At 43.9% G+C, this 25,269-nt stretch overlaps 1 protein-coding gene across 1 annotated transcript in view; it reads right to left on the minus strand.

The window, feature by feature from the left end:
• Positions 1–155: 155 nt before the first annotated feature.
• Positions 156–25,269, minus strand: part of LOC104379797 (rho GTPase-activating protein 7-like) — a 63,314-nt gene continuing 38,200 nt past the window's right edge. Inside the window, 11 exon segments of the mRNA XM_086621830.1 lie at positions 156–467; positions 1,355–1,469; positions 3,317–3,536; positions 5,308–5,506; positions 6,924–7,057; positions 7,060–7,082; positions 7,792–7,953; positions 8,419–9,776; positions 10,964–11,027; positions 12,467–12,548; positions 14,067–14,138. Of these exon segments, the coding sequence (XP_086477956.1) occupies positions 156–467; positions 1,355–1,469; positions 3,317–3,536; positions 5,308–5,506; positions 6,924–7,057; positions 7,060–7,082; positions 7,792–7,953; positions 8,419–9,776; positions 10,964–11,027; positions 12,467–12,548; positions 14,067–14,138 (2,741 nt within the window).

Below are 25,269 nucleotides of genomic sequence, written 5' to 3' on the forward strand. Positions count from 1 at the left end.
TCTTACCAGCCGGGACTCCGTCCCACGTACCTGGGGCAGAGCAGGGCAGGCTCGGGAACAGCAGTGGCGGCCAGCCGAGAGCTCTGGTCGCGGTGTGTCCATCAGTGCCAAGGTGGGGCTGAGGCCAAGCCAGGCAGGGTCAGGATGGGCAGCGGTCACGGCATCAGCCGCAGTCCGACGATGGCCACGGGGAGCCAGCAGGACCAAGTGTTCAGAGTCCAGATCCAGAGCAGCGGGTGTGTGTCCCAGTGCAGGCACGGCTGCGGCTGCCCTGCGGAGCTGCCGCCCGCCGGCCTCTCCTGGTGGTCACCAGCAGGAGGGGGGCAGCCCTCTTGGGGCGGTGGTCCCAGAGTCTGGCAGGGCCCCTGGTGGCGGTGGCACTCGCTGTGAAGCGCCCCAGTCATGGCAAGAGCGTGCAGGATGGCGGCAGGTTCATGGGCAGCACAGAGCCCCCAGGGGCTATGATGCTATCGGGAGATGAGACCCCAGATGGGGCTGGGAGAGGTGGGTGTCAGTCAGCAGAAAGGGGCTGGTTGGGGGGGGTTGATGCTGGGGACAGCCCCAGGGCAGAGCCACCTGTCAGCTCAGGGCAGCCATGGCACGGCAACCCCTACCCAGCCGTGGGGCTGCGGCAGAGCGCGGGATACCTGGGCTGGCTGTGGGGTGCACCCAGGGCTGGCAGCGCCCCAAGGGAACAGGGCCGGCAGGGCAGCCGCCAGCTCCCACAGGACCTGAGCCAGAGATGGCTGCCAGGGTCAGCCGAGAGTCCATTGGACACATCTGTGGTGATGAGGATGAGGTTGAGCCAGGAAGGTGAGGCAGCAAGGGAGGGCAGGAGCAGTCCAGTGAGAGCAACCAGGGTCAGCCACAGTCTCGGGATCACCAGGCATGTCCATAATGATGAGGAAAAGCCGAGATCAAGCCGGGAAGTCCGTCTGTGGGTCAAGGTCCAGGTCCAGATTACTGGGGTCCATGGCCAAGCACAGGCATGGCTGGTGCTCTGGCCAAGCCCCAGCAGCAAAACCTTAACTCCAACCCCACTCCCACAAGAAGGGATGGTCGGCCCTGGCCGGGGCCTCCCTGCAAGAGCATATGGCAGCCCCTGAGTTGGCACCAAGACCAGGGGGTCAAACCCCCATAGCAGCTGGAGGATGAAGGGGAAATGGAGGAATGCTTTCACAGTCCTTACAAATAGTTGCAGGAAAATCTGCAATGACATTACTTCTCTCTGCACTGGAGTCAGGGCAGCTGGGCTGGCAGGGAGCTCTGGGGGCTCTGACCCAAACCGCTGCCCAGAGCAGCCCTCTGCATCAGGCTGCTCGGGGCTTCTGCTTTGCTGCAGCAAGCGACGTACCTGGAAGAGCCTGTTGCACTCCATGATCATGTGGGCCAAGCCCTGCGTCGCCGCCAGGTTCTCACTCAGCTCTCTCTGGTCCGGCTTCCCCAAACTGCACTTCCTCTGGCTGGATCTACGGAGAAGGAAAGGCAAGAAGAAGGCTGTGTGAGCAGCACAGCATGCAATGAACCACAACTCTCCACCCCGCTGGCCTGCCTGGGTGGTGCAAACCAGCAGCACCACACCGCGTTGAGGGACCCTTACATGTCGTGTAGGGCTCAGGAACGTCACAGCAGCAGCGAGGTCCGCAAACAGCATTCCCTCCCAGCACACCCGCAGGTGCCCAGGGCAGTACTGACCAGCAGTAACATATGCTCAAGAAAGGCAAGTCAAGGCTTTTTATTCCCCAAACACATCATCACACTCTGGGCCAAAGACAGCCATGACTCCAAACTGATTTGTCTGCAGCTTTCAAATATCACGCTCCTTTCCTACTCTGCAAAGCCTATGCAGAACCTTTTAAATCCTTTGGCCGAGACCAGACCAAACACGTTTCAAAAACAGTCCCCTCTTTTGATTCATAATCGTTCTATGACATCATTAATCCTGGCTTCTGATACTTTTATCTATGTGCATTCCTGCCAAATGGCTCGAAAATTGGGTGGAAGATAAGAGTCCTCAGCGCTGCTCCTCAAAGTCAGACCTGTCAGCTTCTACCCTTTGAAGTGGGAACCCTGCGCTATGGCATTAATGCCCAGTCACAAAAAAGCTAAAGCTTCAAAGCATCCTGGCTTCTAAACAGTGACAACAAAGAGAAAACTCCATTTCTTTTTTCGATCCTAGTATTTCAGCATAATGTTTATGTAAACCAAAGAGGTGCAACTCTCAAAAGCACGATTCCCAGGTGCTCCAACCCAGCTGCACTCTGGGAAGGCGCTGCTGCCCCTGAAGCTCCATGGCATCTCCAGCTGCCCTGCAGTGACCGTGCAGCTCCCCACTGCGTGCCGGCTCAGCCCAGGGAGAGCTGGATGGTCCTGGGCGCTGGTTACGCTTCTCTATTCCCAAATGGTTTGTGTCGTTCAAAAGAAAAGTGCTCAGGTTTTTTCTCCCCTTTGTGCTCTCCAGAGCCTGTGTTACTGTCCTGAATAATGCCAACAGCCCATCTGACAGCTTCTGCTCTGGAGCTAGTCCTTGTCTTTCGATCCCCACCTGCGGCGATTAACTCATTACTCGATGGGTACACAATGTCTCCGTCGGAGTCAGCTGTCCTGTGCTTCCCTGGTACGTGTCTGTCCATCCGCAGGAGCGTGGAGTAAAGCAAACAGCCCTGCCTCAGGAGACCAGATAAGACATGAATGCTCTCAGAGATTATTTGTCTACTTTGGCCCAAGGGCACCTTCCTCCCTGCACGTACAAACAGGGGATGTTATGCAACCCAGATACTTTTACTTATTAAGATAAATTTACAGAATCCCTGTAGCTGGATTTGGCAGGAACAATCCCCTTATCACCCAGCAGAACTAGTGCCAGCAGCTGCTACAATCTGCCAGACATCTGCAGGGCCTCAAAGCTGCACCTGAGCTTAGGTCAGCAGCAGAGGAGCTGCATTTTCAATGGCCAGCACCACCCAGTGCAAACAGCGGGCCACATGCTGGGCTCCTGGGCAGATGGACCTCTGGGTGACCATGGACAGCAGAGCGGCTGCAAGGGAGGCAGGCTAGCTCGCGTGTAGGCCAGTCAGGAGCACGACAACAGGGACTCACCGCTGTTCTCTACACCAGACAATAAACTGCTGGAGCTCTGCCTGCGCTGTGGTCAGCGCCTGCTGGACCTGGACATCCACATTTGAGACAATCCCCAAGACACATATACACTATTTCCCCCTGAAAAGCAGACACTGACCTAGGCCAGCTACAGAAAGCATCATTTCAGCAAAGAACGCTGTGGACAGCAGCAATGCCAGCATTAAGACGCTGATACCTAGTGGAGGAGGATGAACTATCCCGTCTCAGGGTGTTGAGGTGAAAGAGAGAAGGTGCAAGACAGACAGCAATGTTGGTTGGGGTCATCTGGTTTTCCTCAACAAAAGCAACCACATCTCGCAGAAAGAACAGGAGGATTTTCAAAGCTTCTCGGTTTTCCTTTGGGAGAAGGAGAATAGCAGCCTGGACAGCCTGAAACTGCTGATCCTTTGGCACGTCTGAAAACAGAAAAGAGGATGAAAATCACACGTGCCTTGCAGAGGAAGCATCCATCAGCAGAGTCCCAAACAGAGCATTGAAACTGTAGGTTCGTCTGTTTTCCTGTGGCTCCAGCTCACGACAGACAAGGCAAAGGCCATGATCACCATCACATCCAACACAGTGGATCTCTCTCTACAGTTTTCTCCTATTGCCTGTCAAGATGCACATTCACACCCAGCGATGCTGGTCCTTGACTCGCAATTAATCTTGAACACCATGCTAATGAACGAACTTATCCTGAACTGGCTCTGGTTACAATCCAAACAAGGGCTTGTCTCCCCATAAAATATTACTCTGGAATGATCCTTTGGAGCAGACAGCTACTCTACTGTCTTTTCCTTTCAGCTTCAGGCATGAAGAGAACAGATGCTCTCAGATAACTCAATTCAGAGAACAATGTTTTGCCAACAGATTTTAATTCACGCTAAAACCCAGTGAGCTTGTGTGCCCAAACAGCTCCTGCACAACAGTAGGTGTGGATCATCCCGCCGTGCAGCCCCCTAACACAAGGATTTCTCCATTTTACACCACTACAAAGGGTAGAAGATCAACTCTCCTCCCCTTCAAGTAGAAGCACATATGCAGAACACACAAAACATGCTTCTTGATGAAAGAAGCTCATTTCTTATCTCTAAAAGCCCGTAATTTAATCTTGTGCCACATATGACTTGAGCAAGCGCCCAGATTAGAGAAAAGGTGAGTAGAATTCAGTCATTTGCTGTTTCTATCCCAAAACAAGAGACGGGAGGTAGACAGTGGTCAGGTTATAATAAATGGAAGAAAACAGTTCCACATCGATTGGATATGGGAACTGTGGACCTCCTTACAAAAAGGATTTGTGGATGCAAATAGAAAACTTGCTTCAAACAAATAAACTATTTTCACACAAAATTCTAAAAGCCCTACAGGTTAAAAAATAAAAAGCAACCCAACTTTCACAAACCTACACCATACAAAGGACAGCAGCAGCTCATGTACTCATGTCGATAAAAGTCACATAAAACAGGCTGAAAATCACTCCACTCAGAAATCTCATACTTAGACTTTCAAAACTTTTTCTCAGAAGAAGAAACTTGGCTTAATCAACATCATCATAAGCCCCTATAGCAAGTCCCTTCCCCAACCCAGCTTTTTGAAAGCGAATTCCTTGAGGGCAAAGTCCTGGAGGTGGAACCTGTTTAAAACTCTATCCCATGCTAGATTTCAACTTCACGTTTCCTTCTTTTTCAGGTTCAGTCTAAACAGTCTCAAGGATGGAAACAGGAAGAGAATAGGCAGAAAGTTGCTGACACTTCCAGGCAAAGATGCTATTTCACAGCAACTGTGCTTGGGCACCTTAATAAAGAAATTTCATCAATATAACATGGCTTCTTGCACAAGGAGCTACTTCATGCCATGAACAACGGGACTAGATTCTTTTCTAGTTTTGCATTAGTAAATGACCGTTCAAAAACACAATTTAGGAGGGCTGCTACAACATATGTTATTACAGTCATCCTTCAAGGAACAGAAAAGACACAGTGTTAGAAAATAGCTGACCCTTAGTGTGCAGATGTGAAGCTCTTAAGTCCAGAGCCACAATAAACTTATCTTTTCAGAAACGTCCTGCCTGGCTTGTCTCCTCTGACTACAAGGGGACATGGCACCAGTCCTAGTCTGCCCACTGCCTTTTACAGCTGAATATTAAGATAGCCAAAGAACTCGAAAACTATAGCTTCTGTTACCTACATTGGTAGATGTGGAGGAAGGATTCACAGAGCCTGCTAGTAAATATAGGCTCAGGAAGGTCTCGGAAGTACTGCTTCACCATATCTGCCACATCAAACGCTGACTGCCCTTCGTAACATACGTTGTTTGGGTTGGTTTCATTCATTTCTCTTAAAGACAGAATCCTGGATTTCACACCAGATTTTCGGAACAGGCCAACCTGCAGGTAAAAGAAGAAAATATTGAAGACAAAGAGATGAGTCATTAGGAATCAAGCCTCTGGCAAGTAACTGATCCTTCACTTTCCATTTGATAGCTAAGGCCCTACGCTTGTGGGATCGAACACCAAAATATTTTTGTGTCATTAGAAGCAGCACAGCTATTGCTCCCAGGCAAACTGATGCCCACGGAACTGGCAGTGAAAGAAACACCAATTTTTGTGTTTGTTTGCTTGCTTTTTACTTAGCACAAAATTATTCTTTTTGACTTTTAAAATCATTACTATTGACATCTGCTAGTTTGCTTGAGCAGGCTACATTCACACGTTAGAACTGCAAGTTTCTAATGCTCTGATGTGTGTTCATCCAAAAGCAAATGTGCCTTGATGCCCAACCTGGAGCAAATAAACTCAGACTGTGAAATTCACAAGGTTCAGATGTAACATCTGATACATCCAACATGCCTACAGGTTGGCAAAAGGCAACTGCCATTCTGAGGGACATTATGATTTTATTTTTAATATGAATGTCAATCGAGTTTCAGACAAAACCTAGATTTAGAAGTTTCCCATGAACTCGACCTCAACAAAGCTTCTGCTGAAAGTTTGACTGTGTGCTGCTGAGACAGTATTTACATTCTTTGGTTTATTTATGTTAACTGAATAGATACCACGACCTCAAAATGAAACACTCTGCCTTCATAAGGAACTGACTGCTCACACTCCAGTATGTGCCACCAAACTGCACTGTAACCTCACAGGATGCACATGTTTTTGTACTTCAGCACAATATTGCACCTCTATACAGTTGCAAAGCGCAGAAAAAAGCAAGCCCTTTCTTTAACTAATAAGTCCCGTGTCACGGGGTCTCCCGTTACTCTAAGGAAACGGCATCTGCAACACGCACTTTCACTGCCATGCACACAACTCCACTTAGTGGACAAATACGGATTTGGGATCCAGAAAAAGATGTTACCGGCACTGTGCTAATATGTTTTATCTCTGCTTAGTGGTGCATCTCAGCTGAAACAATATTAATTATCACATTAGCTCTGGCACTGCCAGCAACCACAGAACAGCAGGAATAACAACATTGTGTGGTGGATTTACTTCCTAAGGGAGCAGAGATCGGCTGCCTCACCGGGAGACAACAGCTTGACCGCCTGCACCAAGAGCATTGCCTGCAGAGGACTTTGGTGTGGCAAGGCACAAAAAAACACAACACAGGACTAAAAGTATTCCCAGAAGGAAACAGCATCAATATTTCCTCACAGGCCACCTGCTCAGACCTACACCTTTCTGCCCATTCAGAGCTTTAGGAAGCAAGAAAGTCCCTCCCAAAAGCTGGAAGCAGAAACTGGTTCCCTGGAGCAGATCCGTTTATGGAACAGAACTGCTCTGGGCTGCCTCAAGTTCATACCTGGTCAAGAAAGTGGCTTCTCAAATAGTCCAGTGCTTGCAGAATGCCGTTGGGCAGCGGGCGGCTTGTTCGCTGGACATTCAGAAGCAAAGGAACCCCAAACACATTTTTGTCCTTGTAGTCAGAGGCTTTTATTTTTTAATGAACTTTGGTATAGTCCTGAAAACAAAAACCAGTGCATGCCTCTCATTAGCTCTGCAGCACAGTTCTGCCTCTGCTTTAGTTCCATGCATGAGAAAGGATTTAGTTCTGCCACATTCCTGTACACGTAGCATCATAAAACAGAGAGAAAACCATTACAGGCAATTACAGGAATGACTTCCTCATTTCAAAATTGAAATGAGCTATAATAGAGCATCTTCATGTGAAATATGTTCCATCCCTTCAGGACACTGCAGGCTTTTTTCACTTATTTCTATATTCAAGTATAGAAATTGAAATAAGTGATACCTATCACGAGATGCTCACTGGTATCTCTGTGTCCTCTGAGTGACTCACTTTGTCACTGTTTTGGTTCAAACAAGGACTTGATGCTGAAGAGATGGATTCTCTGCCCAGCCAGCTTTCCCCGCAGGTCCCGCAATCTCTGTGAAGGACCTCTGACAAAGCCCTGCAGGCGGGCAAATTTGGAGAGAACCTACAATGTGTTTTACAATTAGTAACAACATGAGCACCAGTGAGGAGCAAAAGCGGACCTCAGAGCAGAGGAAACCCTGGAGCAATTAAAATAACCACAAAACTGTCAGTGATTTAACAGGACGAAATTCCTCATCTTGGACATGGGTAATGTCGGCAGACGAGGAAATTCACCTGCTCACAGCGAATCCTCTCTTCCCAACGCAGGTTTCTTTAGTATTAGACAACTTACCAGTTCCAGCCCTGCTTACTGGAAGGGGAGTATCTGTCCATCAGAGCAGTGAGTTTCAGCAAAGCCAGCTTTTGTGTCCGGGCAGCGGACTGGCTGTCAGTCTGGATGGAAAGGCTCTCCAAGTTTACACTCTCTTCCATAGACCAGTGCTGCTTCCCATGCCTACGGGAGAAAGATTGTTTAAGCTTAGGACTGTTTCCATTGTCCCTGTTAGTTTTCTGCCTGCATTTGCGAAGCACCTAAGATGCTAACTGACCCGCAGCTCCCAAGCTTCTCATGGTTAGTCGCATTTAAGCAAGGCACTTCTCCCCCAGGAGGTACTCTAGCAATACGAAATGTTTCATTAAGAAACACAGCAAGCTAGCCAGGAAGGCTGATTCCAATGTTTCACTAGGTGCTCCTGCAGATTATGGACACCCTACTTTCAACAGAGGTCAGAGCAGATGTAAATACCAGAGTGTCTACAGACTAGCAGTACTTGGCACCAGCAGCATAGACCCTGCCACCCAGAACAGACTTACTTAAGAACTCTTTGTTCTGGAAAAGCAATTACATTTTGGGTGGAGAGAATCAGCGGAGAAAGGTTCCCAAGGGACAGTCTACTAGGGAAACCCAAAGGTGGCTGACCTGTTGGTCTTTTGACAATCTGTCATGCATGCCAGCTCTGCAGAACTGATCTCCTTGTCCATTTCACAGCTGCTCTCTCCCTCAGTGGCTGGGAGGTCTGCTCTCTTCTCTTCTGACTCCTCTGTTTCAAGACAGATTTCTTTAGGTGAGGATGGATATAAAGGGGTCAAGTCACTGGCAAAGTCTAAATCTCCATCATCTAAGAACTTCTCTGTCCACTGATCAACCAATTTTTTGAGACCGTTGACATCTTCTATAACATCGTTCAGTTCTGAAAAAACGTCATCATCACCAACTTCTATTGCCTCCAACTTATCAAGTTCAATATTGGGCATGTTGTCATACACACTTAGCCTGTTATCCGTGCATGAAAGGGGGCTCCTGGGCGCTTTGGAGTCCTTGGAACTGCTTCTGCTCCAGCTCCTCCTGCACCCATGAAAACTCCCAGTTCTCCAGTTGATGGAAGAGTTGTCTACAGGAGATGAACTGTTTGTAAGCACTTTGGGGAAAGTGCCAGGTTTATGGCCTTGTGGTATTTGAAACATCATCTGGTTCGTTCGTAACTTCACATCATTTTTTAGATTTAGCTGAGATAGATCATTCCACAGCAAGAGTTTGCTAGAATCCAAGTGCTCTACATACACCCCCCTTTCTTCATAGTGGCTTTGTGGTTTTATAACAGGGCTTGGAGTGCTCACTGTGCTGCAATTTTCAGACTGATTGCTGCTATTGCAATTCTGGGGAAAAAGGGAAGAATTGTTCTTTGTTTGGATGCCAGAGAGGTCAGAAATATTTACACAGTTCAGCATCTTCATCTTTTCTTCATTAAGTCCTTCCAGAAGGACAGGTTCACTTATGATGGGCTTGGCCTTTGACTGACCACTCCTTAAGTTGCAGCTCCTTAAGTGCAACTTCTCAATTTTCTTTAGAAGGCTCTTCCTCTTTTTACATGGTGATTTATCCAAAAGCTTCTCCTCACTGGTGATATTTAAAAATTCACTGGGGGCAGAAGAACAACTATAGGTAGAGTCTAGTGAAGCCACCTTAATTGAGGAACATCTTGAGGAACTTGTGCTGGTTTCTACATCTTCGAAAGGTTTTGGGAAGCTAACAATGTCACTGTCACCACTGCTAGTACTGTGAATTGAGGACACATCATGTTTCTCGCCATGATCCAGAACGATAGCAGCCTCGTTACTGATGCTCTTCAGTACTGGACTGCCTGGGACCGATGCACTAGCACCTTCCTCTCCTGGGAAACCTTCCAGGCTCTCAATACGAGACCACCTCTGACGGCACCTCTCATAAGCCCATTTGTTACTGATTGCGCAAGGTTCATCATCTTCAGAGTCATCACTCTTAGAAGGGGAAAAAAAAAAGTACAGTTTAAGGACAAAGTTGGGCAAACTTTAAATTATCAAAAATTGTAACAAAACAGGAGATTTAATTTTTCTGACTATCTCCAAAACCCCCAAGACCAAAATATGGAAATGTAACCATTCAGTTACTGAAGGTCTGCCCTGAGCTCTCTGCTGGAAAAGATGACAGATTTGATCTGAGCATGAAAAATTCTGTTTTGTGGCAAATCCAGAGGTTTTGAAAGATATTTGTATTGAGTTTACAAAGCCTTTCCTAAAGGCAAGCAAATCAAACACTTTTTCATTCTTCTGTGACCAAACTCACCCATTTTCAGGTAAAGCAGCACTTGGCTGCTGGACTGTGGCAGCATCGCTATCCAGCACACCCCCTCGGAGACCTCAGCCTGACCAGCCGTTTGCCCCAGATGCTCCATTTGCGGTATTTCCCCGTGCCAAGTGAGCACTCAGCCAGAGAACTGTGCAAGAGATGGGAGGGACCCGTCTCTTCTCTGTGGACTCTCTCTCAACCCGCTCTTCCCTGACAGCAGAGTGGAACTTTGAAAAAAACTATACATTTTTCCAACAGATGACATTATTTTCTTGCTAGTCCTGCAGTTAATCCATGGCACCTAAGAGGCTTTACAGCCGTGGTGTTAACCAACCAAGACGTGGCTATAACTCTGTTTTAGCTGCAGTACTTTTTTTGTAGGAGAGGACAAAGCCAGCACAGCTAAAACCTGTCCAGCTTCTATCGGCTGGACATTTGACATTGGCTGACACTCTTTGGATTGTCCATTTTAATTTCTTATCCTTCTTTCAGTCAGTAAGCACAAAATCTCACTTTCAGGCCTTAAATAAGACGTGAAACTGCAATAAAAAATGTGCTGAGGTGAGGCCTCAGTGCAATTATTGGACAGTAATGCGTGTCAAATTATTTTTAAAAACTTTCAAACCCCACCCCTAAACTACCTGACAAAGTTACAAAATGAAAATTACATAATTTCAATCATCTCCATCACAATGTTTTTCAGTGGAAAATGCAACTGGAAGAGCTTTGAAGGATGGAAGAGAATAGAAAGAAAAGTTCAGAAATTGCTAATCCTTCACACACCTTTTTAAACCAGGTTTTTGATATAATAGCTAAACAGATCTTTAATAAGAAAATTAACTGTACTTTATAAACATACTCGTTTTCTCTGACGGCTTATTTCCACTTTCATTGATGCACACTTGTTCAATGTGTTCAACCGTCTAGGGTATAAGAAAAAGAAGTTTTAAATTCAAATTATTTCATTTCTTGAAAGCAAACGTTCACCAAACTAGTTGTGAACTTCTACCATTGAGTCTTCATTATCAATGTCAAAGACTGACATGCTGTTAGAGGTTCTCCATACATGTTGCCAAAACCAGCACCAACTAATGTTCTTAGCTCCAGTTCTGCCATCTTAAAATTAGAGAAGAGGACCGTATTTAATCAGTTAATTAAAAAGCATATAATGACCTTTAATGATTGTGGAAAACTGTATATTGATTTAAGATTTTGAAAATGAAAGAAACTCTGAGAGACTTCTCAGAAAATTTTTTAAAAATGAAGACGTTCACCTATATCTTTGGAAGGACTTTATTATCTATCGTTTTAATTAAAACTTGTGGAATCGATAAGGCCTCAAACCACTCAGTCACTTAACTGCCAAACAAATACGTGGCATCAACAGGGAGGCACACTGGCAGCCTTCAAGGAACACTCAGGGCAAGTGTCCTATCAAGAAACAAGATACATCCAAAGTTCTCTAATATCCGCTGTGCATTCGAGGTGTGTATGTGAACAGCTCCTGTTGGTGCTCCTGTCACAAGCAGAATTTAATTTCAGGCAACCTAACAGTACTGAAATGGATCAAACCACTTTGCCAGAAGAGTAATTTTCCAGTTCCTTCAGAGATAGACAGAAATTCTGAGCGCGTCCCTTGGATGGGCCAGGCGGTGCGGCACGGGTGGTATGGAGTTCCCTTCATCTGCTAAACAACACTTTCATAATGAGGAGGCTTCAATAACTGCAGTAAGTAATAAAGTAGAACGTCTCTACGCTATCCTGGTACTCTTACATGGGGAAAGACTAGAAAGCAATGAGTTTGGCTTTGCACTGATGATGCAATTTCACTTGTGTGCTGTGAACAGCTGTGGCAAAACAACAATTTCACATTAATACCTTAGCTTCTCGCTTAAAAAAAAAAATATTCAGGGAAAGAAAACAGAAAGCCTGTCTCTTGTGCAGATCATTTTTGCTGTTTATGTCCCCGAACAGCACTGGGAAAGCTCACCACTCAGAGGAAATTCCTGCACTCTGTCATACACTATTGTAAAGAGCAAACTGTCACTCTACCTTATGCTTGCAGGGAACTGATTTTTCTTTCTCAGCCCACAGACATTGCACATTACAGAAAAGGCAGATTCGATGCTTAGCGTAACCTCACTGAGACCTTGGCTGAAGAAGACGTGCAGATACATGCTTACTTTACCTTTAAATTCCTAAAACCACCAACTTCAGTGGCACTAAAGTATGAGCTTCATTGTGTTCCCTCAGACACAGCACTGGTGACTTTGTTAGTCTCCAACGAAAACTAAGGCATGAAAAGATGAATGACAACTATGCAGTCTGGAGGTATTAAAGATGATTCATAATTAGTGTTTACCTGAATAGTGATTCAATCGCATCTCCATCTAAAAATTCATGATCTTTCCTCACAGTTTTTACATCAATAGGAAACTGCATATCTGTAAACAAAGAAGTTGAAGCTGAAATCTGAGTTACAATGGCAAAGACTTTGAATTTTGCAACATGTTTATCACAGCTGAAATAAATCAAAATCTATTTCTATAGCTATATATTCACACAAATGTCCTTCAAGTGAGGATCAGTTCCTTAGAGCAAGTGGGAGAATAAAATGTAGGCATCTGCTTGCTATTAGCTACAGGCAGAAAAGCATTTGCTGCACTTCCAGGAGCTTGCAGTGAGCAAGTACTATAGCCAAGAAATACAAAATTGAAGTTCTGCTTTCGTTAGGTTCTCTCCATCTCCTGTCTTTAAGTACAGTATAAAACTAGGAGTGTTTTACAGGGGCTTTTGCTGATGGTAAGGTACAATGCAGCACGTAACACATGCTCTTGGAGCTGTCGTGAGCCCGACAAATCAGGCTGTGCTTGAAGGCAATCCATACACCAGCTGAGGAGTTCAATGATCCAGTTTCTGAGACTTAGCCTTGCAGATGAGGGACCCAGTGACATCCATCAGTATTTTCCTGGCTTACTTTTCAAACTTAATTTACCTAGTCAAGTCAGGACACTGCATAGACAGCAAGGTGACAGGGGCTTCGTCACCCAGAAGCATGACAATGTACATTTCCAACAAACTGTAGGATTGGCAGCTTATGTAACAAAATCTGCTGTAGTCCAATGGGAAGCATTTCCATGAGACATCATGTTTCATAGTATACAGCTTTCAAATTTGGCTCTGTTGCTTGATTCCGATTTTTAATTTTGCAATGAACAGGGGAGGTGGGAATGAGAGCAGGCAGAAGTTACTGTTCATTCTTTTAACTGTAGTTCTTTTTGATAAAATATCTCTTAAAAATAGATCAGCTTTTGTTACCTTCAATGTTTGTAACAATAAACATAATTTAAAGAACAGTTTTAAGGTATAAGCACAAATGTCTGAAAATTATACAAGTTCTCAACAAATCCCTATCTCCCCCGCAAGTAATAAGCAAAAGTAATTAGCTTTAATGACATGAAAACATGCTGAAATTGCATTGTTTGACTGTGGCTGGCTGCTTCTGAATATCTGTTTTAAAAACTTATGATTGCAAGATAATTTTTCCAACATTCTTTTTCAATAGAAAGCAATCTTGCTCGAGATCACAGGCTGGGGAGCCTTAGATGAGTTTTGGTTGCAATCAGTGAGTCGGGAAAAAAACCCCAGCACTCCAAGGAAAAGAGCATGACAAATTTATAAGCAACTAAAAGTCACAGAAGCAGAAATATGACTGAGTTACAGTCTAACAATAACCAGGAAAGGTTTGGTCCTTTACAGAATTCTACTGAGTCCACGCTAACCTAATTAAGATGTCACTTCTGCAAGAACACACACTAAGTTGCCATTTTCCTACAAGTTTGCATGAAGACATTACAGACTTTGGAAATTCTTCCATCAGAAGTGTCAGGTTCCAAACGATTATTTATTTAGACAATTCTTGAATTCAGCATCAGCTGCTCGACAAGTCTGTGGGATCATACCTTCAAACAGCTGAGCATACTGGGGAAAACCAGCAGCTTTCAGCCAGTCACAGGCTTCTCTGGCTTCAATTTCTGCAACGAGAACATAAAATTGTTCACTTACAGTGCTCACGAGTTAGTGCTTTCACAGCACAAGCAAGCTGAATTTATCTGGTGGATTCTCAGAGGATCTTGTACATCAATGTTTTGTTAGTATATCACCAAAGACAGAGAAATTCCCATATCTGATGCACTTACCTGTACATAGCTCTGGAGCAGTCATTCCAACATAGGATAGACAGCAGACATACAAGAGTCTAGATACAAGCATATACTTGAGTTGTAATACATTGGTGTGTGTCAACTACCCCCGAGATTCGGACAGTGAAGCATCTGTTATATGTCAAAATGAGCCACCAGAGAAGGGCGTATGATACACATGTCTATGCCCTCACTCAGCAAAGCCCCATTCATGCATTCCAGTTCTGAGAGATGGTGATAAGACACAAACAAACCCTATAAATAAACTTAAAATGCTATCACAACGTTAATAACACTGGACACAGCCTAAGCATTCCCAGAACAAGAGTTCTCAGGAGTACCTGTTGCTAGGGTCTATCAATATTTATTTCCTTGCCAACTACCGACACAACTTGGCAGCCACTTCAGCACAGCAGATGTCAAGAATTAACTGCTCATTTTGTGACAATTCATAAAGCCCTATGGTCAATACTGTAGCATTCCCACAGGAGCAGCACATAACTTCACAGAATCACAGAACACTCACCAGATGCCTCAAAAACATAAACATGTTTAGTATGAGTACATGCCAGCAGGCTCTACACTCTGCAAACACTAGAAATTACTGGGTCTACGGAAGAGGGGAGGAGAGGATTCCCATGCTACACTTTTTGTACGTCTGCGTGTACTCCAGCACATGTTACAACAGACACCAACCAAAAGGCAAAGACTACTTTGAAAGAAATGTTTTAGAAATACCTTAAAATCAAGCATGCTTGGAAGAGAGAAATGTTCTTGAAGTACCTTAAAAGGTAGCATTCTAGGCTAGAGGAACAGCTCTGTTTTCTTAAAGCTATTTCCTTTACTCGTACACTCGAAGATTAGGATTCCAAGGCACTTCACATACATACCTACTCAAATTCACTGCTTGCTTTGCTCTAACTTCTCAGCTGTAAGTCACCAGTGCAACAGACTGAAGAAACTCATCAAAAAACTTACAGAACTTCAATTATTTTAATATTCTACTTCTAAACTTTAAATTATTTCCATTATCATTTGATTCATTTGGACAATGCCATCTGTAACAAAGGCTTTCCTGCACAAAACTCTATGGCTTTTTCATCTGAGAATAAAGTGATACCACAGGATGATAAGGGTATTTCTACATAAAACAGATGCATGACTCCTTTTATTTTCCAAACTGCAGAACAGAAACTAATTTCTTCCACAATAGACTATATACACTACGCCTGCATTTATTACTATACTCAGTGCCATAATTTATCATAATCTTTATCATAACACAGCATTTACTGAATACCAAGACAGAAGACTGATAAAACACGAGCATTGTACTCACAGAGCAAAACAGGGGAAAAAGATCTGTGGAAAAGAGCCAGGAGGATGACCAGTCTAACACTAAAAGTCTCCACGCAGACAAAGTGATTTTCTCTTATATAACCCAGTAGACTCACTCGACCAGTTCAGCTCTGGAGGAGCTCTAGCTGTCCTCACCCCAGAGCCCACTTCAGAGGAGTCAACGTGAGGCTGTGCTCAGCTGCCCTCAGCTCACACGGGGCACTGACTGTGTAGGGGGTGACACTTCCCCCGTCCCCAACACGTTACAAGTACAGCTCTGTTTTTAGAGCAAACCCAGCGATGAACAGCGATGCAAATAAGAACAGGCTAGAAAATATTTTGCAGCTAGTGATGACGTTTTCAATTAATATGACTGAAAACACAATGGCATCCTCCTCTTCCACAGGACAAGGACACAGGAGCTGGGGGAATTTTCTTTGCTAATGTAAATCTTCAGGCCTTTTAACATACCTGTGCCCAGTCCCATGTCGCAATGCCACGGCTGTGTTAGGAGACAACACATGAAGAACTAATAAGTTCCCAGCCTGCATGACAATTACTTGCCATTAGATCTGCTGCAACTATTTCACTGCTATAGTAACTATCAAAAAGGTCCTACGGATACCTATGTATTTCAGGGATGTCTATGCTGCCTCCTCCTAATCCTACAGGAAACTGAAATTGTAAAGGGATAATGGATGCCTAGGAATTTTACTCTGATGAAAAGAAATTCCCAGACGAGCCTATGTTACTATGATCAATATGAGAGGAAGAAATGAAAAGAAAATAAGAAATAATTGCTCCAAAGGAAATAACTGCTCTCCATAGGGCTGCACTCAGTACTGACGTGCAAGCCTGGCTGACCCCTCCTCTCCTTCACCCGCTTGGGCTTCTCAACCAAAAAGCTGCATTCCCCGACCTGTTTGCAGACTGGAGAGCAAAACCAGGCTCAGCACATGCTTAGAAACCAGATATTACAACATATATTAAATCCCCATCAGAATGAACATCAACGTTAACAGGAATGCTCGCGATACTGAAGAGACATCTGTGCTGAGATTTTGGCCTTCTCTCCGAGATGTTTTCCTCACTAGAAGAAGCACTTTCCTAAAAACAAGAGAGAGGCAGCAACCGAAACCAACAAGAAGCTGTATATGACACAGGCTGGTCAGTCTGACTATAAGATGATCGCAAACATCGACCAAAGAAGAGTGTCAAATTGTACTTCAAATTCTTAAAAATACTTCCTTTAAAGAAAATAGGAGGATCCGAATTTCTGTTTGGAAGTAAAAGTACAACAAACCTTATTCTCGGGATGCAGCACAACTTTTCAGGTGCACAGATCTGCTGCCAAAGCAGGAGTCCTGTTTCTTTCCTTCCCCTCACTCCATGTCCCTACCCCTCCCCATCGATGCCACCCAGGCTGTGCCAGCAGGACCAGCCAGCAAACTGGCAGGAAACTAGTCACCTTTTTCGGCATGATCAGGTTCGTGGTGCTTTCACTTTCTGAGTTGGATACCACATGTTCTGATGAGCACCAGAGGCAGACAAGGGCAGCGGTGGGCACACGCAGGGACCGGCTCAGGGACAGGAAACAGCCCGCCGGTGGCCGGCAGCCCTTAGGGCAGCTTGGCGTAATACGGAACCTCAGCCTACACGTATCACCCTTCATAGAGATCTCATTGTAGCTCTCCTATTTTCAAAGTACTTTTTTTAGGATATTTTTAAAATCCATGGTAGATGCATGACTTTCACTTCTATCTTCACACAACATAGTTTTCCAGTTTTGCCAGGTAAGAATCACAATGTGATCAGATCTTAATTTATCAGAGAGATTTGTGCTGAAGTCTGAACATCGTCCAAAACCATGCCACTGGGCAAACAGTTCGGGAGGTTTCTTGCTGTTTGCAGCACCTCTACATTAGTTACTCCAGGACCCTCCTGTCCACTTTTCTGTAGGATGCAAGTGCAGTGCTTGCGAAAAGGAACAGATTCTCCCAACGCACCCAGCTGTGCAGCACTCACACAGCCTCTCCTCCCCATGCCATGCAAGTACAGATAGCAGACACCCAGAGCCCCGGCCTCAAAACCTGCCTGATGTGGCACAGCACAGCCAGCTGTTCAGCACACCAAGATGCTGCCATCTCCTCCCATCACCAACGATACCCAACTACTGTCTCCCTCAGCCTCCTCCAGCGCTGGAGTCAATAAGCACTGGGCAGACTCGGCACCCACCTGTCAGACCCTGCAATGCATTTTTCCTGCAGCCCTCGAGCCATCGGCTGTGAGCTGGTGGGTCCTTTACGCAGTGACTTAGATCCTGGCGTTACTGGTTGTGCTGGCAGTGGTGGAAGCAACAAGGCTTTTTCAAGGTGCATTTGAAGATAAAATTATGAGTTTCCCATTGGATCTTTCTGGGGCTACACAAATTCCCTATGACTTACAGCTGCTAAGAAGGTGTTTCGTTTGGTACAGACATGCATTTGCAGCGCTAGAACTATGATTTCCTGAGGATGTTCACAACTGCATTGTACCTCCAACAGGATTTTCAAGAACTGTTTTTTCTTAAGTTATCTCCTTTTACTTAAAGAGAGAGCCTGAACATGCTGTCTACTCAATGTTGAAGGCTCAAATGCTCTGCTTTCAAAGCAGGGTGTTTGGATTGACCAGGGTAAGCAGTCAGGGACTTGTAAAACTGTCAAATGCTCTAAAAGTTGAGATACAGATCATAAATAAGGGGAAATGTTTATTCTGTTGTCCCTTGTGCAATGCAAAATCGCAAAGTCTAATTGTACTTTATTAACCCACTTGAGGAAGCGGGGAAAAATAAAGGATTGTTGCTTGGAATTTTGCCAGGATAATTTAGGCTCCATGCAGATAGTGAATATAAATGTCTGGGAAATGAAAAGGCCCAGATATTTGTCCTTTCATTCCTGCTTTACTACCACGCTGGTGTTTTGGAACCGCAGCCAACTCTTCAGCTTTCACAGCTGGGAACTGCAACGTATCCCAGCACTTTGTGGCAACCTTAATTGCATCTTTATCGAGCTCCCTGGCATTAGCTTCCCGAGCTGATTACTAGGACTCCGAAGCTGATGTCAGGATCTACACTCGCGTCCTTGTCATCAGCCTCCCATGTCAGTTACTGGGACTTAGACAAGTTTAAAGGAATCTTCCTTGCAGAACTCATGAACTAGTTTGTCAGCACTGGCTGATCTCTTAATTGCTGCGACGTAAGTTAGAGAAGGTAGTGTTTGCTTTATGAGAATTGCAAAGGGCTCGAGAGAAGTAGGTATCCAACTCCCATCAACTTTGGGAGAAATGAGAGTGTAACTCTCTAATTTCCAAATCCACACTTGAAAATTCTTATCCCAGTAAAAGGGGCAAGGGACAGGGGATTCAGCTCCCTGCAGTCTAATTCCAGATACGTTGCTTCTCCGTGCTTCTGTCCTGCTGGCTGTAAAACAGCAACAGATAAAACATTTCTCTGACACAGAAGCTCCTTATGGCTGTTTTTTAACAGAGCCTTTGTATGTGATTGAGAAACGTTTGATGTAAAATTCCTAAGAGCAACTGTAACAGGAAGGGCAACTGCTTGCTTCCAACAGAGCAAATACCAATAAACCTACAGCACAGAAGTAACAAAACCCAAAACAAGCGTAATGTCCACACTCTGTCACTGTGTAGCAGTAAGTTTTCCTTAATTCTGCAAAATGCCAATAATACCACTGCGTGTGATACAGGTTCAACCTACTTGTTAGGAACTATTTAACCCTTCAGAGGCTGGCCAGAAGGGGATTAGATTTAAAAGCAGGCTGGTTTATCAGTCCTGCAGCGGGTATGCTGTGCTGAGCCTGCCTACAGCTGTTGAGTCCCGGTCAATGGACAATCTTCTAGTTGCGCAACACACCCTAACAAAATCTGTTGATATTCAGAGAGATGCAGCAAAGTCAGAAAATCTGTGGAGTGGTTCCTCAATGCATCCAACCACGAAGCAAAAGCAGCTGGAAGAGCACGACCCGACCCATGGGCAGCCCAGGAACCACCATCATGCCAATAAAGCAGCACTAGCGAAGAGGGAGGGAGGGTCTCTGCAGCACCCACCTGCATTCCCACCCGGGAACGTCACCCACCGCCGCACAGCCGCCTCGCCTCGCCTCACCGCTGCCAGCCCCTCTTTGCGTGCGTGACCCAGCCGGTACTGGACCTGCCTGCCCAAAGCACAGCTGCCCCCTCCCTGCAGCCCTGTCCCCACCCTTTTTTTTTTAATTGTTTTGCTTATATAGACTTAGTCCAGGCAAAAAATAGTTTGTGGTCTGAAAAATTCATATGCAGTTGAGCAATGAATCTGTGCGCTAACAGCACTAGCGTGCTATGTGACCTTTGCAACTAACTAGATTTCTCTGCATTTACTGTAGTTTACTGCTGCTATGATTTTATTTTCTGCTTTTAATGATGCTGTTTGCTTACTCAACCTAATATAGACACCCCCCCCCAAAAAAAAAAAAAAGTTTTACATGTAGATGGTCTATTTTGTGACATTAAATTAAAAAAAATAAGAGAAAAGAAAAACTGTTGATCTGATTCTTAAGCCAAGATGAACAATACGAAATTGTAGATTTCTAATAAAAATACAAGATCAGCCTTTACAGCTTGAACAATTGTTGTGCCGGGATACTCACCAAGGTACAGTGTCCTGAAGGCTGCTCTCAGAAGAACTTATCAAAAGTAGTAATATAGTTAAAATTATTTCCCTGGAACTTAACTTTAAATCACTACTAGTTTTATGGCTGCTGGACTGTTAGGCACTACACTTCTCTAGGGCAGACATAATGGGGGGGGATGCTGAGTAAATGTGTTCATTTACGGAGGCCAAAAGATAATTCAAACTCTGTGAACCACTCCAAATAACCAAATCGGCCTCTAAATTTCTATATGACAACTTCTTGTAGTTTTTAGGCTCTTACAGTTTGGAACTTAAAACACAGCAGAAAAGGAGATTGAATGCAGTGGATAAGAAAAATTTCCTATGTAAAACAAGAATTCTTCTGGATTGTGGCTGTGTTTTTTTGAAATGAATATTTAAGAAGTGAAGTAAGTAATGCATTTTTCTCTTAATTCCTTTCGCTCCAATTTCATTTAGGTTCATCATATCCTAATGAAGTTGCAATTTATAGGTGTGTTTCATCAGCATTAGTTTTCCATATAGCAATCAAATATAAAATTTGCATGGATTTATGATTTATTTTTCATGCAATTGGTTCCTAAACTAGTAATTTTTATGGCACAATAAAAAAGATGTTAATATTGGCACTGGAGTACACAATAAAAAAAAAAAGGCAGTGTGATATATGGTGTCTAGCTGTGATTAGCGAAGAAAATGCTTTTTGCCAGACCCACCCAAAGGAATATAAAAAGCACACACCCTGCATTGATTAAATTCCCAGCTATATGCTGGGTTTAGGAAGGCAGAATGTATAATTTAAATCTGGGGATAACATCAGACGACTGCTTCCATGTGCCAGAAATGCTCCAACTAGACCATGCAGTTTCTCTTCTTCGCTCTCATTTTCCTTTGGGCATTTGCCATGCGATGACACTGCACAGCCCTAAAAATGCTCATTTTCTCTCTCTTTTAGGCAGTTAAGTTACTTTAATGGTAAACTTATGGCAAACTTCCTAGTGTTGTATGGGTAACGGATCAAGAAAAGGCAGACAAGAAGATACTGGGGGGGGACTACTTCAGCATGACATAGCATGACATAGCATGAAGTGAAGAATTTTCAGGAAGGAATCACATTCCCCTCTCTTGATCGTTTTATCTCTCCCATAGCACACTGAGCCTGGGGGATCCCTGCATCAGCCTCTGACTAGACGGGGACCAGCCCACACTGGGTAAGTTTGCACTCTACAGAAGCTGGTCCTTAGCGCCTGTATCTGAGGCAGGAATGACTATTTCCCTAGGCAGGTTGGATAACGACGTCTCCGTTTCAGAGGAGGCGTTTGGGTATCTTCACAGTGTGTCAAACCCTCCACACTCAGCCTCCTGGCTGCAGACTGTGGGGCTGCCAATGGCGGTTCCCATACCGGAGGGAAAGATGACAAGAAGATCTCTTTCCCGCTCCCCTGGGCTTTTCCGTTCATGGCTGTGCAGCTCGCCAAGGACCACCAGTGACCTTACTAAAGCCCCAAATCTTATGCCACTGATTGGGGCTGAAGCCTGGAAAATGGGATCTCTTCCCCACACGGGAAAAGGGCTTGATTTCCTCTTTTCTGGAACCACTTACCCTTGCTGAAGACTCTCCAGAACCTTTCTGACGAGTTGCAGCAAAAACTGACATAACTCGACCAAAAAAAAGCAGCCATCAGCCTACTGTAGGTCAGCACACGCAGAGATTTTGTACATAGCGTCTCCAAACCAGTTACATTCCACCTTGCTTAGACACTGAGATTGCTCAAATATGGTGAAAGACAAGCCCAGAGCCGGCCATTGTAAACAACTTCAAAAAATATTGCGTGAACAAAATTAATCATTTTCAAAAATGAGCCTGCCTCTTCTAAATCCCTCGCTCATACCGAACCAAAACTGCACAAAACCCCCATGTTACTGAAGTCATTTCAGACAGGCACAGTGCCAAGAAATGGAGTCACATTTCATTAAAGCCAAGCTTCTTGCATATTTCAATTCTGATCTCACTGGAATATTTCCCATGCAAATACATTTACCAGAGATCATCTCACTCCTTTCTTCCCATCGCTGCCTTTTACTGCCTCCCGCAACAAACACTTTTCAGGAATCGAAGCTGAAAGGAATTGCATTTCTGACTTTCTCTTAGTAAGATCTCAAACTAATTGTTTTCCATTTTCCTTACTGAGGGTCTTGAGTTAACACAGGAGATCAAGAAATATAACTTCGGCTGGGACTAGACTAGAAGCCATCAAGAAAGATATTTCTATGGAAACAAGTTGTTCAGAGAAAAGCTACATGATTAATTAAGGAGCTGGGAGGAAAAATGCAGAACAAAACACAGGCAATACATTAAGACAGAGTTAAAAGAGATGAATATTAAAAGTAGTGGGGAAGAATTGTCATTAACAAAGAAGAAAATTAATAAGCTCCATAGAAAAGGATTTAAAATAGGAAATAATCAGGTAAAATTAAGAAAAAACAGTTTGACAAAACCAAAAACTTCCTGCCAAGGAAAACCATTAATTGAAAAGTATTTTCCCAAGGACAAAGACTGAAACTTTATCATCTATGATGCAAGGCAGATGCAAGACAAACTGCTAGTATGTGTATTTCAGGGAGCAAAGGTGTATGAGCGAAAACATGGACTGCGTGACTATTTTTCTTCTCCTGTGACAAGAGTAAGCTGAATAAGGACTTTAACATTGCTTAAAAAGATTAAAATGATATTGTTAAAAATATATTCTTGGATACACTAAAGTGATGTTGAGACAAACGCAAAACATTAACCCATCATATTATAAAAGTAGCATCTAGTCATCATTCTGGCCTTTCTGTCAGAAAGCATCAGTGTGAGAACAGAAGTATGAGAAAATAAGCACATTCAATGGCCTCCTCAAACTAACAGCAGCTTATTCCCCTGAAAATCAAGATAAAACGATGTGGTTCCAAGTTAGTCAAAAAGCTGTTGGATTACAGCAAACATATCTTCATGGCTTGTCCGAGCTGCAGTCATTCAAAACCACTTAGACCTGATATTTACCATCAAAATCTTAAAACGTGATGAAAAGCTTTTAAATAGCTTGCATAGTATTTTCTCCATCTCCCGATGAACTTCGATTGACTGCTTCCACTGGGACCTTCCAGTAAAACCTGCAGCAGATAAAGCTCTCACATTTCCAAGCTCACCTAGGAAACGCAGAGCTGAAATCTGGATTTTGGTCCACAACAATGTCAGACAATCATTAATTCTCATTTTTCCATTTTCCTTTCCAAACTCACCCTTCAACAGTTGGGTCACAACAACCCACATGACAAGGAAATGTACCCCTTACCTCTTTTAGAAATAAATAAAATAAAAAAAACAGGGAGAATTCCCCTTTCTAATACCAGATACCAGAACTAAGAATAAAACACAAACCCTTTTTTTCAAGGGAAAGATAAAGCATCCTTGTTATTCCTGTATCCCTTAGAAGAAGTTGGTCCTTTTATATGGCTATTTACCTGCTGCTACAATAATCACAACTTCACTATGTTGTTATGAAAGGAAACATCGTGGAATTGCTGATCCTGGAAAACAGCATGGAGTATTGCCTTGTCCAGCTGGTGACAATGACTTGGTTTGGTCTTCACTCCTTCTTTAAATCCCTGTGCCCCTATTTCCATTAAAATGGTGCAATCTGCTTCTCATTAGAGCATTTGACCAATCTCAAGCTGGAACTTAGCTTTTATCTTCTGTTGTAAAAAGTCAAGAATTTTTAAAGAGGAAAACACTATGTTGTCACAATGAATTCCAGGCATTTTTTCAGGGGACTTTATGGTTAGACTAAACAAATGGAAGACTTCTTCGAGAACTACTGAAGTTCCTAAAATGTGGGTGAGATAATGTAGCAACAAAGAACATAACATCTTGTTTCAAAGATTCATCAAGAACATTTAACTTGGAAAAGCTCAGGAGAAATGTGCTTGCAGTGGGTGCATGGGGTTCCCTGAGGAGTCTTCCCTCCTGGGATGTATATCCGTGGCAAATCTTCCTGCCTGGGAACAACACATGGAACAGTTTAACTACATGGTGCAGAGAACAAGGTACCCAGAGACAAATCATGGCTCTGACCCTTCCAATCGAGAAAAATGAGCAGAGTAAACACTTTTATTTTCTCGATTACTGATCTTTTCCTACTGTCTCCAGAGCCAATCACAAAGGTAAAGGTGACACTGACGACAGACCCACCAGCACTTCTGAAGTCTCTGCATAAAGGCATCAACACCACAGAGTGTTGGCCTGGAGGCTCGAGGAACACAATCACAAAATCTGTCTTCACAGACAGAAGTCTCTGAGGAAGGAAAACACTCAACTACCTGATAACGCAACCCTGGAGGCTTCATTTCTTTCCTTTCCACCAAAATATAGTCAATGTTTGGGATAAATAGATCTGGTTTCAAAGCATACTGCAAAAATTCGAATTAACACCAACTTTTAACTATTGAAGCTAAAAAAAAATCATTTTGCATCGCTTCCAGAAAAAAATATGGTTGTCGCTTGTAATTTCTTACTTTTTCTACTCCCATTAAAGTATCCACTCTGAAAGGCTTTGCCATCTCTGTTACTGAAGTGCATTTCTAGAATCACAAGAATACTTGCCCTTGGTTTGTTTACACTCCAGCTAGTGGAAGCTCTGCATAATGGAATGAATAAGTTGCTGAAATGGCCCTGAGGAAGTTTTTGGATCACACCTATTTACATACGGACCTGAGATATTTGGGAATAGATGACTCTCAACTCTTTTCACATGCACCACACAGGGTCCCTTACAGCTTCACTGTCATTAGTGCTTGGTTTTTATTCCAAGTAATATTATTTCACAAATGACAAAATGCTTTTCCCAGCAAAGCAATCAGGCTGGGATCTGCTATTCTCCAGAGCAAATTTTCAAAGCA

Source organism: Tauraco erythrolophus, chromosome 16 (genome assembly GCF_009769465.1).
Source record: "Tauraco erythrolophus isolate bTauEry1 chromosome 16, bTauEry1.pri, whole genome shotgun sequence".
NCBI lineage: Eukaryota > Metazoa > Chordata > Aves > Musophagiformes > Musophagidae > Tauraco > Tauraco erythrolophus.